At 39.4% G+C, this 18322-nt stretch overlaps 4 protein-coding genes across 4 annotated transcripts; 3 read left to right on the forward strand and 1 right to left on the reverse strand.

Moving 5' to 3' along the window:
• Positions 1–1749: 1749 nt before the first annotated feature.
• On the forward strand, positions 1750–2118 carry LOC121515581 (histone H2B type 1-O-like). Its single transcript, XM_041796412.1, has one exon. It carries the CDS (start codon positions 1750–1752, stop codon positions 2116–2118), a length of 369 nt encoding a protein of 122 aa, XP_041652346.1.
• A 1972-nt stretch (positions 2119–4090) lies between these two features.
• On the forward strand, positions 4091–16344 carry LOC121514828. Its single transcript, XM_041795198.1, has 3 exons — positions 4091–4397; positions 10977–11349; positions 15562–16344. The coding sequence occupies exons 1-3, from the start codon at positions 4091–4093 to the stop codon at positions 15893–15895; spliced, it is 1014 nt and encodes a 337-aa protein (XP_041651132.1). The 3' UTR covers positions 15896–16344.
• LOC121515782 (late histone H2B.L4-like) lies at positions 10927–12608 on the forward strand. Its single transcript, XM_041796759.1, has one exon. The coding sequence runs from the start codon at positions 10982–10984 to the stop codon at positions 11351–11353; it is 372 nt and encodes a 123-aa protein (XP_041652693.1). The 5' UTR covers positions 10927–10981; the 3' UTR covers positions 11354–12608.
• Positions 16345–16862: 518 nt separating the features above from the next.
• Positions 16863–17490, reverse strand: LOC121515781 (histone H3-like). The gene has a single exon (XM_041796758.1). It carries the CDS (start codon positions 17435–17437, stop codon positions 17027–17029), a length of 411 nt encoding a protein of 136 aa, XP_041652692.1. The 5' UTR covers positions 17438–17490; the 3' UTR covers positions 16863–17026.
• Between the last annotated feature and the right edge of the window lie 832 nt (positions 17491–18322).

Consider the following 18322-nt stretch of genomic DNA (forward strand, 5'->3'; position numbering starts at 1 on the left):
GGGCAAGTAGGAATTTAGACCGGGCAAGTAGTTTTAGGAAGCCCTTGCCCAGAAGGGCAAGTAGGAAAAAACCTTAACGTCAGACCCTGGATGGATGTCTGTATTTGTACAATCTGACTATACTTCCTAACTCCATATCCCGTAGTTACCTACTGGTTTAGATGGAGGCTGAAGTATGTCACAGTATATTTCCAAATAAATCTCAGTGTTGTAGTCTAGGATTTTCCCTGTTCAGAACTTCACAATGATATGGTGACATCCAATTCTAGAGCAGACTCGATCTCCCAGTCTTTCCATATTGGATTCGTTTTTCCTGCTGCTATTCCAAGAAAACGACGGAGAGGAGCTTCCTGACAGAAAATCAACTCAGAGTCTTTCTTGTTTCGTTTGTGTTTGATGAGTTGGAGTAGGTGGGGAGGTAGTGACTGTGGTGGGGGTTTTGTTGATTTGAGGGGTATGGTTTCTTGGTCCTTGAGTTTTCCTTATGTTTGATCTGCAGGTGTCCCAGTTTGCTTCTTTATAGTTGTATTTCTTTGTTGCGATTGATTGGAGGTGGAAAGAGAAGGTGGTGAGTACTGGTGGTTGGTCACTGGACAGATGGTTGGTGGTGGAGAACCTGTGGAGTTTTGTAGCTAGGTCGGGGGTGCATAAGATGAGGGCCTGGGTGCCTGGGTTGCTGGTGGGTGGGTTGGGTTCGTTTGTGTTGAATCCAATTTTTAATTATAGTTTCACATGTTCATTCAATGAGGCATTTTAAAGATAAAGTCCAGATTCTCTGTTATTGTCTTAAATCATAATACATTAACAGGAGGGGCATCAAAGCGCTCTTCCACATCCGTCTGAACACCAGTAGAGACGGAGATGAAAGACTTGACCTGGTTGCATAATGGGACAGCGAAGGGAGATTAATCACTCATTTACTGATCATGGACAGCTTGCTGCAAATGATACAATGCGAAAAATAGTAAGAGAACACTTTGGCATGTGTGGTTCAATGCAAACGCTATAGGAGAGGGACACAGGATGCTCTGGACTCTTAATATTTACTGTTTTTAATGTTTGTTTCACATGATAACTTTCACAACAATATGAAAGAGCAGAATGTTTAGAAATCAGCACTAAAGTAAGGAAGAAATGTGAAATCATTTACATTTTGATATAGATGGACTCAGGTTCATTCTTCACTGAAGGGATGTTCACAAACAAGGCTGTTAAAAAAGCCAGCTCTTCAGAGATGGTCGTCTAGTCCTTTTCTCCTTTTTTGTTGCTGTTAAAATGACTCTGAACAATGGGATTGTCTAAATATCACACATTTGGCCAAAGGCACAACTACTGCTCAGTGGAAAGCTACTAAATCAACATTTACACAATATCACATTTAAAAGTTTTACACTATCAATCACTGGTCAAGATGTTGCTAGACTTAGCTGCTGTCATAAAGCTAATATTGGACCAAATAAAGAGCCAAAGGAGTCAACTCCTATTCATGGCTGAGCCAAATGAACCGGATCACCTCAAAGAGATGACATTCCTGTCACTACTAGTGATGGTCATATCCATTTGTGGGCTCACAGACCCTTCAGACCCCCCTGAATAGGACTCAGCCTCCATCCCCCTCTGCTACTCAGCCTCAGGCGCTCCAATCTCAGCCAATCCTGTCTGATTAACAGCTCATTTTCATTTCCACCAAGACTGAACAAAAAGAGGAGCCTGGCTATCCTTTAATCATTAGTCTACTTGACCACCACCATGCCTGATACAGTGAAAGCGCCCAAGAAGGGCTCCAAGAAAGCCGTCTCTAAGGCCACCAAGAGTGGCAAGAAGAGGAGAACCAAGAGGAAGCAGAGCTACGCCATCTATGTCTACAAGGTCCTGAAGCAGGTCCACCCTGATACTGGGATCTCCTCTAAGGCCATGGGCATCATGAACTCCTTTGTGAGTGACATCTTTGAGCGCATCGCTGGTGAGGCGTCTCGTTTGGCTCACTACAACAAGCGCTCCACCATCATCTCCAGGGAGATCCAGACCGCCGTCCACCTGCTGCTGCCTGGGGAGCTGGCCAAGCACGCCGTGTCTGAGGGCACCAAGGCCGTCACCAAGTACACCAGCTCCAAGTAAAGCTGCTTTTAGTCAGCCATCCATACCCAACGGTTCTTTTCAGGACCACCCACCACTAAGAAGAGCCCATTCCTTTCATAACTACTTAAACCAGGGCACCCTATTTATTGTTAGCCTACATGGCATTTTAACTTGTCACTTCTCTGCCTGGCTTCCCTACGTGACTCCCGCCTCAACAAGCCTATGGTTCAAGATGCATCAAAAATTCTCTTTGCCATTATGCCTCATCTATTTATACTCGGAAATTTACTCCAAATTGTCTGACAGCAGGAAGCATCGTTACTTGTAATAAAACAATAAACGTGATAGAAAAATGATCTGCCTTCTAATGGAGGACATGTATCACATCGCAATAACACAACCAAAAACGTCATGCAGAACTGTCCTGACTAACTGAACTTTACTGATGTAGGGGGGGGGGCATCAGAAAGGGCTGTTGTTTTGTTGGATGAGAGAGTAGACCACATCATGACAGTCACAGTCTTCCTCTTGGCGTGCTCAGTGTACGTGATGGCATCACAGATGACAATCTCCAGAAACACCTTTAAAGCCCAGATTTCTTGTCCCTATCACTCACAGTGGTAATCGTCATTCTCTTATTTAAGTTATGTTAAGTTAAAAGAGGTTACCTTTATAAAATCACAAAGAGATTAAAATAGCTAAAAGCTTCGTGTGAAAAAAAAATAGATTACCAAACTTAAAAAACTCACCATGTGGTCAAAAAACCTGAAAAACAACAATAACAATGATAATACATAGCCTATATCTAGGCTACATTACATATTTCAGGGCAAAAAGCTGTGTTTTTTTATATCAGCAGTTTTCCTCTTCCTGAGGTCACAGGTGAAATTTTTAGAAACAGTCACTGCCTATCATGTTCTGATGGATAACTATTTTTGCTCTTGTTTTAATGACACACATGACCATCCAGAACAGTCTCCTGTGATTGTCAGGCAGAGTTTGAATGATAACACCAAACATAACAGATTTACAGTTAATATTAACATTAAAACCCTCATTGGTCAGTTATTTTCTCACCTCTTTGGTTCTGTAGCAGTAAATGTTCAAGAGTTTCATCCTCATTACAATAAATCATCAGACACTTTTGTCTTCCTATAACAGCTCCACTGAACTACAGCTCTCACCAGGAGTCTGCTGACAGAAACCAAGCAAGCAGTGTCCGAGATTTTCTAACATTTTGTCCTGGACATTTTTAAGTATTTGATTAAATTAATGAGGACAATTAATAGTGTTGTATATGCAGGTAAGCCACCATTTACAGCGTTATGTAACATTTTATAAATGTTGGTCCAATCAATGTTTGATAAATTACACTTACTAATAAAATCACCAAACACTAATTCATAATAGGGTATATTATCATATTCATGGTTGTTAATCCATCCACAGTCCTTAGCTCAGTTTAAAAGAGCTGCAAGCTCCTCCTTTATATGGGGAAGGGGGTTCCTACTCCGCTCAGTAATAAAATGAGTATTATGTAGTTGGTGATGGGCTTCCTGAACACATGTATAAGACCAGATCACCACAGCGCCGTCCTCATCAGCCTTTGACTAAAACAACAAACTATACGCAGTGTAAACGGCATAATGAAGAGGTTTCCCTAGAAAGGAAAACTGTTTCTTGTTTCTGAGCTTTAAAGCTGTCATGGGTCAACATGTTTCACTGATTTCAGCGCTCAGCAGTCAGTCACCAGCAGAGGGCGACAAAGCTCTGTGAATGGCAGCCTTGGTCAGAGTCTTTGTTCATGCTGCTGACAACGCTCCTCATGCAGGATCAGAGCAGAGAGGACTACAGTAGATGGAGCTAGAGCACCAAGAGGGTTTGAATAAAGGTACAATCCAAAGAAGAAGCATATGCCAGTCTAGATCTTCCAACACGTCCGTAGTCAGCCTTTAAGAGGGCGTGAGCTCAGACGGCAATTCATATCGTTCAACATAACTGAACAGTAAATATGTCTGGAAGAGGCAAAGGAGGCAAAGGACTCGGTAAAGGAGGCGCCAAGCGTCACCGTAAAGTCCTCCGTGATAACATCCAGGGAATCACCAAGCCCGCTATCCGCCGTCTGGCTCGCCGTGGTGGAGTCAAACGTATCTCTGGTCTCATCTACGAGGAGACCCGAGGTGTGTTGAAGGTCTTCCTGGAGAACGTCATCCGTGATGCCGTCACCTACACCGAGCACGCCAAGAGGAAGACAGTCACCGCCATGGATGTGGTCTACGCTCTCAAGAGACAGGGACGCACTCTCTACGGCTTCGGAGGTTAAACTCACATCTTGACAACAAAATAACCCAACGGCTCTTCTAAGAGCCACCCACTTCAACTTGAGGGCACATTCTTGTATCTACCAATGTTTCTGAATACGAACTACGAAGAGATCAGTTTTTGAGGCCTTTGTAGAATATGGTTCATCTGTAGGAATGGGCAGAATAATAGTCACTTTAGACTTTTGCTCCACAGATTCATACCGTCAATATGAAACATTTGTGTCCCGTTCTGTTTGATTCTGGGGGAAAACTACCCTGTTTTGGGGTCATGTGTGACGTAAGCTGTTGTATAAATGAATAGAGCGCAGGAGCAGTGTGGTGCTGAATTAGATTTGTAATACATAAAACTATCAACTCACGACAACTACGCTCCTATTTGACTCAGAGCTGAATACAGAAAAACAGGTATGCTAGAACTTAACGTGTCCAAAACAGGCCAGTACAGCAGTCGTTAGACTGTTCAGAGAAACACGTAAAATGAATTTTATAAACGTTTTCCCGTCATTTCACGCAGTCAGTACAGTGTGCGCGGGCTGCTAGTGGTCATTTAGAGCAAGGGGGAACTATCAGTGTCACCGAGCCATTTATATAATATCTAACGACGGCCATTCCAGCGTTCCCAGCGTTTTCAACCTCACTTTAACCAATTATCTTAAAACGTCCATAATGTCAGATTTAAACATGCTGTTACACAACAAATAACAAAATCAAGCCATGCATAGGATTATTTCACAAATGATCCTGGAATGGTTTGTTTAAATCTCAGCCATCAACTTTGAAAATAGTAGTTGTCGATACTCTTGTCCACTTTTACATGCTAGTGTGCATATTTCTGTGCATTGCGTTTATTTTGCCTTAATGTTATATGCCAAGGTGTTGTGTTAAATACGATTTTAATAGTTATTTTGTAAAACATTTACTTTATTATCAAATTTATCCTTGTAGTTTTGTTTAAATGTTTTCATTTTATAATGCTTAACTAGAGTATTTAACAAGATAATTCAGAGATTCACCGGTTATATTTTGAGGTTTCAAAGCAGTACATAAGTTAGACAAGTTTTATGAAGGCTCTACTATTTTTAAGCATCCATGTAAGCTGTTGTCATCATGCAAAACAAATAAATGCAGTGTAATTATCTAATCACACCTAGATATTTTTTTTTTTTTTTTCAGCTTCAGGAGTAGGAGTAAAAATATTGTGCTTTTTTTAGTCATTCAGCAAGTGAAAGGGCTTTTTATCCAGTAGCTCACACCCATTCACCCACTGATGGTGGCTGCTGCTGTATTTAGTGGCCTCCGTGTTAACTCATCCCATACATAAACGTTCACTCACTACTGGTGCAGCAGACATGGACATCAGACAAAGACACATCAACGTGGCTGCAGGAGCTGGGATCAAACCTGATCTTCTGATTGAGAAGGTTCCAAAGCTGCCCCATAAATTAAAAGATATCTAATCATAATTATATAGTGCTAAATTACATTATAGAATCCGCAGTTCATCACACTATCAATTAGTAAGTATAGGTTTATGGCGATAAAGTGCTGGACAGAGTCAAACCAGGTCAGAGGACTCTGATGAATCAGAGCTCCAGATTGTTTCGACGAAAAGCTCTTTGCCTCAACATGTTCTGCAACTTTCACTGCAAAGAGGCTTTTAGAGAATCAAAACCTGCATGAAAAGGAGCACAGAGGGTTACAATACTTTGTCAGAGGCCTGTCCATTCAATGTTTATACACTCATGCAGATTCCTCTGCTCTGTGTCAGCAGCAGTCATCTCTCTGCAGAGTTATGTTCTGCTGATGATCTGCAGATGTTTGCACAATATTCATACACTTTTGTATTTTCTTTTTTCACTTCAGAGGTGTGCTGTTGAGACTGTCTATCATCGTAGCTACTATAATGTGATACTTCATAACAATCTCAGGTGCAAGCGCTTTAGTCTTCCAAAAGTAACACCATTCTTTGGGAATGGCATGTACTTTTTAGTCATCAGATGACTCATAATGCTTTTCGTCTTTTGTCACACCTGTGGTCACACCCAGTCACGCATTGATGGTAGAGACTGCTGTCCAAAGTGTCATTCAGTTTTTGGTAATCTGACAACAGTGGAAGCAGTTTGGGGTTCCGTGTCTTGTCCAGGTACACTTTAGCATGAAATAGCAGGAATTGGGGTTCAAATCTCTCATCTTCTGGTTGAGAGACTACCAATTCTATCACTGATCCACAGCTGCCACCCCACACCGGTTACATTATGACAGATACCATCATTGTTTAAAATTATTCTATCTTTAAAATTTACGTCATGTATATCAAAATTGTACATCTCCACACAATACCATATAACAGTAGACATCACTATTTTGGCACATCACACTGATCTAGACTTATTTTAAATCTTCTTCTCATAATTAACTCTTTTTACACCATACAATGAAAAGATTCAGGGAAAAAGGAATCTTTAATTGTTATTCTTTTCTGCATAAATTTATTTACAAAAATACTTTATCACAGTGAGAGTTTAATCTCTACTAAAGAAAATATATTTTGGACTTTTCAGTGCCTGTTTATGGGACATCTTGCTCTATTGCATCCTGGTGCAATAGCAAAATGTGACACTAGGTGGCGGCATCTGCCTTCTCACACAGCAAAACTTCCCCCATAGAGATCCTTATGTATTTTCAAACACATGCACATGTATGTGTATTTATGAGATATACTTTTACTCCTACCACTGACCGAGAACAGAAGAAAAGACAGACAGATACTTTGAAATGTCAACATAAAGAGCAAAATTAAACTGGAAGAAACCTCTGGATTCTTACAAAAATGAAGCTATGACCAATGTCGGGCTGTCCAATATGAAAGCCCATTTCTGCCCATTTTTAAAAAAAGAAAAAAAAAGTGAAATTAAGGCAATTCTTGAAAAAAAAATCCTAAATCATTATTATAAGATAAAAGTCAAAGTTACGAGTTAAAAAGTAAAAATTATAAGATAAAAAGCTGAAAGTATGAGTTGAAGTCTAAATTCTGAGATGATTAAGTCATAATTATGAGATAAAAAGTCAAAATTATGAGATAAAAATTATAAGATGAAAAGTTATCTCATAATTTCATTCTTTTATCCCATAATTTTGACTTTTAATCTACTAATTATAACTTTTATCTCAGAATTTAGACTTTTTATCACATAATTTCAACTTTTGATTTCATGATTATGACTTTTTATCTCATCATTTTGACTTAGGATCCTTTTTTATTGCCTTCATTCTACATTTTTCATTTTTCATTTTTAAGTGGTGGAAATAGACTTCCATAGTCCAAAAGCTACGCCGCAATCTCTACAAATATAGGCCTTATCTTAAGAACAGGAGTAACACTATTTTATAAAACTATTTTATTTTTTAAATTTTTAGATGAATACTTACTCACATACCTCAATATTTACATCAGTTTTCCAAGCCAGTCTTTTTTGATAGTTGTAATGGTCCGTGTCTTAACCTACAAAGTTTATCACTGCAATGGAAGCACCAGATAACAGGTCAAAGACTGCTTCAAGGTCTGAAATGCTAATCCTTTATAGACATTTTTAACTCTGACATGACAGTCTGGCAGCAGACCACAGATCTCAGACACCCCCCTTGCAGATCATTACAATGAAATGCAGCCTCATTCAGAGCAAAGATACATGCTCAAACTTTCAAAATAAAATCTGATCAAACTTCAGGTTAGAGTTAGGGTAAGGCTTAAGGTAAGGGTTAGGATACCAAAAGTGAAATTTTAAACCTGACCTGCTTAATGAATAATTTAATAAGCTGAGTTAACAGCCTACGTTAGCAACCTTAGCTATGTAGGTATTGTAGCTATGACTAAAGCTAACAAAGCAAAAAATGCTATGTTAGTGATGCTAGCAACATTAGCATAAGAGACATTGCTTTTTAGGTTACATAGTTAAAAATAAAGCTAATGAAGCTATGTAAGCTACATAGGTAATGTAGCTATGTAGGAAAGTAACTAAGTCTAAGGCTCAGAAAGGCACATTAGCTGCAAAAGCTATGTAAGTAACGTAGCTATGAAGGTCAAGTAGATGAGGCCAAAGTAAACAGAGCTATATTAGCTATGTAAGCTATGTAGGTAACGCAGCTACATAATCAATGTGGCTAAAACGAAGCTACATTAGCTGCATTACATTATGCTGTTTGCTAAAGCTAGACCTGTTTTAAAAGTAGCTATGTGAACAGTGGCTTGCTTTAGCTCCTTTAGCTTAGCTAAAGCTTGTGTAGCTTCATCGGCTTACAAAGCAACATTATCTGTAGCAAGCGAAGCAAAGTTAGCCTTAGCTTAATCACATTCAAAAAGACTCAAGGCTGTAATTTCTGCCAAAGATGGTTCAAGTAAGTACCGAGTGAAAGGTCCTAATATTTATGTCAATGTGATATTTCACTTTCTTTTTTTAATAAATATGTTAAAATTTCTACAATTCTGTTTTCACTTAGTAAGTATGGGAAACTGAGAGTAGATTAATGAGGAAAACATGAAACTTAAAAAATGAAAGGAGACTGAGTACTTTGAACATTGTACATAGATGAAGAAAAAGTCTTTTTCTGTTTGTTTCCACACTGCAGCTCTGTTTTTTTTTTTTTTTGCATTACCTTTACATGTTGGATAAATGCCACTAGTAACCAACACATATGTGTGTTTAATAAAGGCTACATGGCAGAAAGCAGCATAAATTAGGTTTCACGCAGAACAGCTGTGCATATGTGGAGCGAAGACTCTCTGGACTGGAGCTGTGTTCAGTATAGCTTGCTTGTTGTTGCCAGTTTACCAGCAGCAGATCCACTATGACTGAGCTCATTACCTGTGGAGTGATACTTGTGTTTTACCCCACTTTACACCTGTGTGTGAGAAGAACTCTGAATGCTGAGAGAGAGTCACTCTGCTGATTTTTAACACATAACACAATTATCACTGGCTGGATTAGCTCCATTGGTGTAGAGAACAACCTTTGGCTGTCACATTGGACCCAAACTTCAAATATTGGCACATTTGTGGTTCCAATTTAGGGGAAAATTGTGTTTCTGAGTCCATGTGGATAGATGAATAAGTGTGCTGGAACGTGCACATCAACAGATCTGATTAAGAAACATCCTGCTATGACAAAAGTTGTCCTCCTGATCAAAGAGAGCAGGCTGATGCTGGCCATTATAACCCCATTTTTACCAAGTGTAACATCCGACTAACAGCCCTTATGGGGCAAGCTAGTAGGAATGACAGGGCTTCAAAGATTTTCAGGGAGTTACTAGAAATCCTCAGAGGGGAATAATTCTCTGATCATGATGGTGAAATGCAGTGAAAAAAGTTTCTGCAGAAGCAATTGCTTCAAGGCATGTTTCCTGGGGTATAGGGTTCTGGGTCTTTTGAAGTAGATTTTAAGCAGTATTTTTTTATTCTAATTTGACTGACCTTGATGTCAACTTCATCACTGAAGCCAGGCCTGCCCATAGATTTCACTGGGCCCCTGACAAACCTACAGAATGGGCCCTCCTTTGTTGTGATTTATTGATACGTAGTATTAATATATGTGTGTTTGATCAGCAGCATTGGTGCCAGTCTTGGTGCCATATTTAATCAATTTTACACACTTTTTCTACCAATTTTAACCCCATATGGCCACTATAAACACATTTTGGCACTGTTAGGCCTGGTTTTGTGTCTCCCACAATGTGACGAATGTTGATAAACCATGGTGGTAATAAAATAAAAGGAGTTTTTTCTCGTGTACAGCCGTTCACATTCACATTTGTTCCACTGGATGGCGCTGTTGCACTGTTTAACTCGCTGCTGTACTTTATTATAGCAGATTGAGGATTAAAGTAAAAGGGATTGTTGCAGAAATAGACATATAAACTGTGTTATAAGGGGTAAATGTTTGAAGAGGATTAACCTGCTTTGGATGTCAGGTTAACCACTTAGACCTACACTATGATTCCAGCTGGAGTTACGGATTGAAAATCTCTAAATTTTTAGAAAGCAAATAGCTAAAAGTAATCCAAACAAAAATCACATAAAGAACAGTAGTGGTGCCTTGATATGCCTCAGATTTGAAAAGCTAAGTCTCAGTTAAGGTATTATGTTTTCGACTAGTCAGTTTAGCCAGAAGAGACTATCCCTTAACACTTATTACAAAAGCCATGTCCTCCACAGAAAGCTGGAGGAAGCCATAGCTTAGACCACTTATTAGCCAAAGATGTGTGATATTCGGTTGATAGTATCTGGTAATATAGGACAAAGGGTGAATCGTGTCTCTAATGAGGGATGAATGTTTCTCTGACTTCCTGTCTTCTCATAAACATGATTCAAAGTGTTTATCCTGAACGTTAAACCGCCAAACCACAGTCAAGCTTAACAGACCCGCCAAACTTTGTTTGACTTCCGCATTCAGTGACGCAAAAATCTCCAGATCAGCCAATTGTAGGGTGGAGACAGCGCAGCTAACTCTGCATCAGAGGTGTATAAAACATGCTGGTGCTTCCTTAATTAGCTATATCGACAGTAAACATCTCTGAAAGCGACAATGGCTGAGGGTGAAAAACGAGTAGCGAAGAAGGGCAACAAGAAAGCTCTGCCTAAGAAATCTAAGGACGGCAGGAAAAGGAGAAAGGCCAGGAAGCAGAGCTACGGCATCTACGTCTACAAAGTCCTGAAACAGGTCCATCCTGACACCGGCATCTCCTCCAAGGCCATGAGCATCATGAACTCCTTTGTGTGTGACATCTTTGAGCGCATCGCTGGAGAGGCCTCCCGTCTGGCTCATTACAACAAGCGCTCCACCATCACCTCCAGGGAGATCCAGACCGCCGTCCGCCTGCTGCTGCCCGGAGAGCTGGCCAAGCACGCCGTGTCTGAGGGCACCAAGGCCGTCACCAAGTACACCAGCTCCAAGTAAGCTACGCATGTAGTGAACTTCAAACCAACGGCTCTTTTAAGAGCCACACACTTCATTATAGAGAGCGAGCTTCCCACTATGTTGAATATTACATGTAATAAATTGATTAATCTGTACTACATCAAATATTGATTATGAAGCTATTTAGAAACACACATGAGAGAGATTACAAAGAATAAAGTCTAATAAGTCAAACCCAGAAAAATTCTTTGGTAACTCCTTATTATAATGAAAGAAAAGTAGTGCAAATGATGAGTCAATAAATCTAACAAGATTATTATAGTAGTGTAAGGTACTGTCATTGTTGTTGTCCATATTCTACAACAAGTGATGATTACCCACTGGCTAATATATCTTTATAGTGCTGAAATGCTGTAGGAGAACATGATTACAAATGAGATTCCCCATGCTGTTCAGCCTTGTCAATTCATTAATTAGTTACTGCACAGTTTCATGTTACTGATGGAAAGCTTAGAACCTCCTCATTTGATCAAAAGTGTGTTTTTAGTAATGTTTTTTTGAATGTACTGAACTATAACACTTGCCCAAAAATATACTGAAGTAAAAGTGAAATTACTGATTTGAAAATGCACTCATAAAAGTACAAAGAGCTACAAGATTACAGTAATATGAGTGAATGTCATTGTAAGAGACCACATAAGGGGGAAAAAATGTTTAAAATGTATTTATGAGTTTACCTGTTGTACTCAGGGTTTGAGTTTTCCTTTTGTTTTGATATTATGGGGGGGCTTTTATTTTGAAGGCAGGTTTTCTACTACATCACTCAACAGAAGGCAACCAGCTGGACGGTGCACAAGATATCAGCTTTATGATCTTTAAATGTTATAAATATCTTTGTGTATGATTTCAGAGCATTCTGTTAAAATTGTCTAGCTTACAAATTAGCATTACATGTGTGTCCTAGCCTGGCTTTTAATCTTTGAGGCCTGTTAAGTTTGCCAGCCTATAGAACACAATTAATTGTGATTATGGCCTCTTTTATAGATCTGTGTGTCTTATATATATATATATATATATATATATATATATATATATATATATATATATATATATGATAATAGTATCTCTTCATTGTTTTAATAACAGATAGTTGTGGGGGTTTTTCTGTAGATATGTCATGTTGCTTGGAATATTTTTATTAATCAGTGTTGTAATGCCTGTTTCTCTCAGCTCTTACAGTGTGATTTTGACAATTTGCACTACGTAAATGAAAATAAAAAGGTGTCTAAAACCATCAGTTTGACAGTCTTCCATTGTTCCACCTGGGGATGCTACAATGAGTTATTTTCTATTCCTGTGGGGAATAAAGTGAATAATTCAGTTGCAAATCCATTTGGCTTGTCTAAAAGATGAAGACAAGCTAGCATTACAGCAGGGGTATCAAACTCAATCACAGCAGGGGTCAGGTTCTGAATTGAGGTCTAACCTTGGAGCCTAACAGGGTCAACATTTAACCACAAACTGTCATTTGCACCAGTAAAACAAAAATGGGGACACTAACTGAGCACTGATGACAACTGGTTTACAGATTTAAAAAAGTCAAAATTACAAGTTTAATGGCTCAAAATCTGAGATGAAAGTCAAACGTATTCCTTCAAAAGGTCATAAATAATGTCAAAATAATGATTTTAATGGGCAAATATATGAGATATAATGTCAAAGTTGGGAGTTTTATGAACAGAAATATAACAAGATTCAAAATCATGAGTTTAAAAGGTAAAGACTTGAGTTAAATTTTTGAATCTAAAAGGTCAAAATGTGGGACTGGAAGTCAAAGTTAGCAGTTGAAAAGGTCAAAAGGTGAAATCAAATTGGAAACTGTGAGTTAAAAAGGTCCAAATATGACTTTACATTCACAACTCTCTATTTAGGAGGTTGAATTTTGATGTAAACTGTCAAAATTGTGAATTTAAAAGGTCAAAATATGAAATAAGAAGTCAAACAATAAATTTGATTGTGAGATGCAAAATTGAAAATATGAAATATAAACAAAATGATTTCTTTTCCACATTCCTGCCTTTGTTTACACGTTTATACTGTAGTAAAACTGCAGACCAGCGGGACAATTACAATAGAAATATGAAATGATCTTGTGGGCTGGGTACAACAGCACCACAGGCCAGATTTGGCCCCTGGGCCTTGAGTTTGAAACCCCTGCTTAAGACTATAATGTGTGAGATTTGTTTGATCCTAGCAATCCTACAGGGAAAGAGGTTGATGCAGGTGAGGTGACTGATGTCACCTGCTGGTTAAGTTTGATGGATGCTGCACTCCATAACACCACCACTGGTAGTGGCCCATCTTCAATCCCTCCTTGAGGATGGTCTAACTGACTGGGCACTGGGGGCAAGGGCAGTGAGGCTGTCTTAAACTTCTTGAAGGAGTGCGCTGACAGGGATGAAGAGAGAGAACGACAGGCAGTGGAGAGGGAAGAGGTCAGAGAGCAGACAGAAAGACCTAAAGTTTATAGTAACATTTGAGAAACTAGGATGGTTTTTTCGTAGTTAATGTTTAGTGTTGTGGATTTAATCCTGTATTAAAATGTGCAAAATGTACACCTACTTTTTTTTTTTTTTTTTTCAACAAGATTACATGATTTCATAGAGTGATAGAACCTATGGATTCAGGTCTGATTGGTCAACATCCATGGTCCCTCTCTCCATCCTCCTCTCCATCCTCCTCCATCAGAGACAAGTTTGATTGGGATGCAACGTTTAGAAATGTCTGGTGAAGCAGATAAAAGGCAAATCTCCAAGGCTTTCAGAAAGACTGGCCTTCAGTAGGTCTTCATCTATATTCAGAGACTTTTCTGCATGTCTGTCTGCATGCTTCAACTTGACTGAATGATAATATTTTCAGCAAATAAAGTACCAGGATCAGATCAGGAACTTGGAGTGTCAATCAATAATTTCCTCTTCTGGAGCTGCAGTTATATATAACAATCACAAACCTGTACATTTTTATTTTCTTTTTTATAACACAGATGTTGCTCCAAAACAGACATAGACTTTCATCCAGGTGATGTCTTTTTCAGGGAGGTTTGTGTTTATTTCAACAACATAAAGCCAAGCCACATTCTGTAAAAAGTTACAACAGCATGGCTTCACAGGACAAGAGTATGGGTACTAGAGTGGCTATGCAGCCTAGACCTGTCTCCTTCAGAAAATATGAGGCACATTATAAATCACCAAGTACAACAACAGTGATCTGCACTGTTAGCAATTTAAGATGAACATCAACAAAAATCTATCTTCAATACTTCAACAAAAGTAACTTCAGTCCCTGGACACTTATGGCTTTGTTTGAAGGAAATGCGATCTGACAGTGGTAAACTTGCTCTTGTCCCAACTTTTTTGGAAGGTGTTGTATCATCAAATTCACAATGTGAGTGTATTTACTAAAATGAACATTTGTTAGGAATTTATTATATTTTTTAGTTATAATATCCCACACATAAATATATATTTGGTACATCTTCTTAATGTGAGACTATAGTTCATTTATAAGTCTTGGTTTTATGTTTCTTTTCTAATGATTGAGTTAAACGTTTTCAATAAATCTTCCTTTTAGAAAGTCTGACTATTATATGAATAAAAAGGTCAATCTTTTATAAAGAATAGTCTCTTTTCTTTTGTTTCAACCCTTTCAGACTTTAGTGCTGCTTTTACTATATTTTATTAAACACACTTTTTTACTGAAACATGATCTATATATAAGAATAATTTATGTCATGCCTTTTATGGTAGGCTAAGCCTTGATCCTCAGTGGTTCTCAGATAATACTCTGACAAAAATTAATCAGAAGAAAACATCTGACACCAAAATTGCTAAACTTCTGAGTTTTGTCAACCCAAAAGCTAACTCAAACACAAGGAGCCCCACTATGACAAAAAATAGATGAAAGTCTTCATTTTCTGTCGAGCTCATTGTTGACGACTAATGTGAGAATGACTAATTAGTAGACCTAGTCAATTAAGAGCTAGAGAGATCGGTACATCTCCTTGGAATACATCAGGCCTTATTTTGAAAGACACTCCAAACCGGATATGACGGGACTTAAAGAAAAAACGTGACAAAGGCATGTAGGCAAAAGGCGGGCTGAGCGCGAGCTGTGTTTTCTTCCCAAACGTCCGCAGAAAGGATTTATAAACACGCCCTCCGACATCGAATTGCATCAGATTGACTTTGGTTTAACTCTGACTATAACAAAATGAGTGGACGCGGAAAGGGAGGAAAAGGACTCGGCAAAGGAGGCGCCAAGCGTCACCGCAAAGTTCTCCGTGATAACATCCAGGGAATCACTAAGCCCGCTATCCGTCGTTTGGCTCGCCGTGGTGGAGTCAAGCGTATTTCTGGTCTCATCTATGAGGAGACCCGCGGAGTGTTGAAGGTCTTTCTGGAGAACGTCATCCGTGATGCCGTCACCTACACCGAGCACGCCAAGAGGAAGACTGTCACCGCCATGGATGTGGTCTACGCTCTCAAGAGACAGGGACGCACTCTCTACGGCTTCGGAGGTTAAACTCACATCTTAACGACAAAACACAACGGCTCTTTTAAGAGCCACCCACACTGTTTTAAGAGCTTTCCACAGCTAAATTCCCGATTTTTATCTGCCATTAGCCATTTGTGGACCGAGCGTGACTTTGTTCTCAGTACGGGCTATGAGCAGATCATAAGTAAGAAATTCATATTGTATTTGATTTCACTGCCTGCTTGGGGAAAACAATTGTGAAGCACAGTCTTCTACTGTCAGACTTCTGTCAAACTAGTGTTCTGTGTAACACATCATGTCTGAGTACATACGGATGTTCTCATATTTCAGAAGGACTTTTACACAAGAATGTCAGAATCCTCTTGTTTAACCAAAACCATATTGAAGACGGTACACAAAAACAAAAACCTAAATCAGACTGTGTTATGTGCTCACAAATCTGACTAATGGAAAATAAAATAACCAGGGTCAACACATCCTTGCTTTTATTCATTCAGCAAACTGACAGGCTTGGACAATCTTCCATGGCCTGTTTGATCGAGAAAAACCTGAAAACCCACACAGTAAAAATTACTTTCAATTTGGAATTATCAAAGAACCATTGCCTTTTGAAAATAAAAAATTCATTCGACATAACATCATATCAAAGCTTATCAGTTTAAATTCACATCTCCCTGAATATTGTTCTGTGTGAAGCAGCTTAGAAAGCTGAATGCTGTTGTGTTTGAAAGTGCTACATAACTTACAGTGAGCTGAGTTTATGCAAACATCTAATTTATTTTAACAAACCGGGAAGGAGTAAAGAGTAGCATATTGTAAAATAATGTAAAAATAATAAAATAAAATAAAAATACTAACACTCAAACATTCAAGTATTAATAAACAATTAACACCACCATCACAATGTTTGTGGGAAAGTCCTGCTATCTAAACCTAATAATAGTCCATCAGTGTTAGAATTTTTTGTGTCCAAACTATGATTAAGTTACTGCCATACTGACTGGTTAACTGTATAACTCAAAATGTAGATTATTTTGATTATTAATATCATTATTATGATAGCAGAGTGACAAAATGCATACAGTAAATCACAAATGCTCTTTAAATAATGTGGTGGCTCTTAAAAGAGCCGTTTTGCTTCCTTAAACTACAGTGTGTTTAAGCTCTCTCTCCACGGATCCTGCGGGCCAGCTGGATGTCTTTGGGCATGATGGTGACCCTCTTGGCGTGGATGGCGCACAGGTTGGTGTCCTCAAAGAGACCGACCAGGTAAGCCTCACTAGACTCCTGCAGAGCCATGACGGCTGAGCTCTGGAAGCGCAGGTCGGTCTTGAAGTCCTGAGCGATCTCTCGGACCAGGCGCTGGAAGGGCAGCTTGCGGATGAGAAGCTCGGTGGATTTCTGGTAACGGCGGATCTCTCTGAGAGCCACGGTACCGGGCCTGTAACGGTGGGGCTTCTTGACGCCGCCGGTGGCCGGTGCGCTCTTGCGGGCAGCCTTGGTGGCCAGCTGCTTCCTGGGGGCTTTGCCACCAGTGGACTTACGAGCGGTCTGCTTGGTTCTTGCCATGTCTTTAAAATGTCTTCTCTCTTTCCCTCAGAAAAATGAGTTATATGTGTATGGTTAAAGTCTGGTTTATATAGCCTGAGCGCGAGCAGGAACAATTCTTATTGGGCAAATCAATGCACGTGACACAATAGAGGCAGAGCATAGACACTCACTCCCCAGTCACGCACACAAAGCAGCACGGATTCAAGACGGGGTTTTCTCTATTTACACAGTATTAATCACATCACATCTTTAGTGGCGAGTCGGTCCAAGAAGCATCAACATACACAGTAAAAACAGTGGCATAAGTTTTCCCTTAACTCTGTTCTGCGCGACTCTCCCTTCAAACCATAACACAGACAAAACCAAGTCAATAATCACTGTAGTTAGCTCGTACAAAACCGATGTCCGAAATTCAATACATGAATAAAATCAGCTGACATAGAAACCTTCACTCCAACTTTCCCCCGCACCCGCGCAGCGTTTTTATAAATAACATGTGATCACAGTACACAGCTCTCATCCCCACAATACATAATTTGACAATTAATTCATGCCCCTTCTTCTAAAGCGAGATCACAGAAATGTGCGCCTCACAATGCCCAGTAGCCAGCGCCCACAGAGTACAAACCTCAGCGGGCTCAGTGTGTCTCAATCACGGCAGCACAGCTGCACCGAGCCCCGCTCACCTGTGGAAGTGCTGCAGCTGCACCGCCTCACACTTCTATCACGTTATATTAGCATGTCACAAGATAGGCGGTATAATGAGCATACCAACTATACTGACTAAAGCATTTATGTTAGGCATCATAAATCAGATGTTTTCACTCATGAGTGGAGTGACACTTTGCCACCTTTTCATAATTCATGATCTTCCATGCAGTCGTCCCTCCTCTAGCTAAACTG

The sequence above is a fragment of the Cheilinus undulatus genome, linkage group 9 (assembly GCF_018320785.1).
Source record: "Cheilinus undulatus linkage group 9, ASM1832078v1, whole genome shotgun sequence".
Lineage (NCBI taxonomy): Eukaryota > Metazoa > Chordata > Actinopteri > Labriformes > Labridae > Cheilinus > Cheilinus undulatus.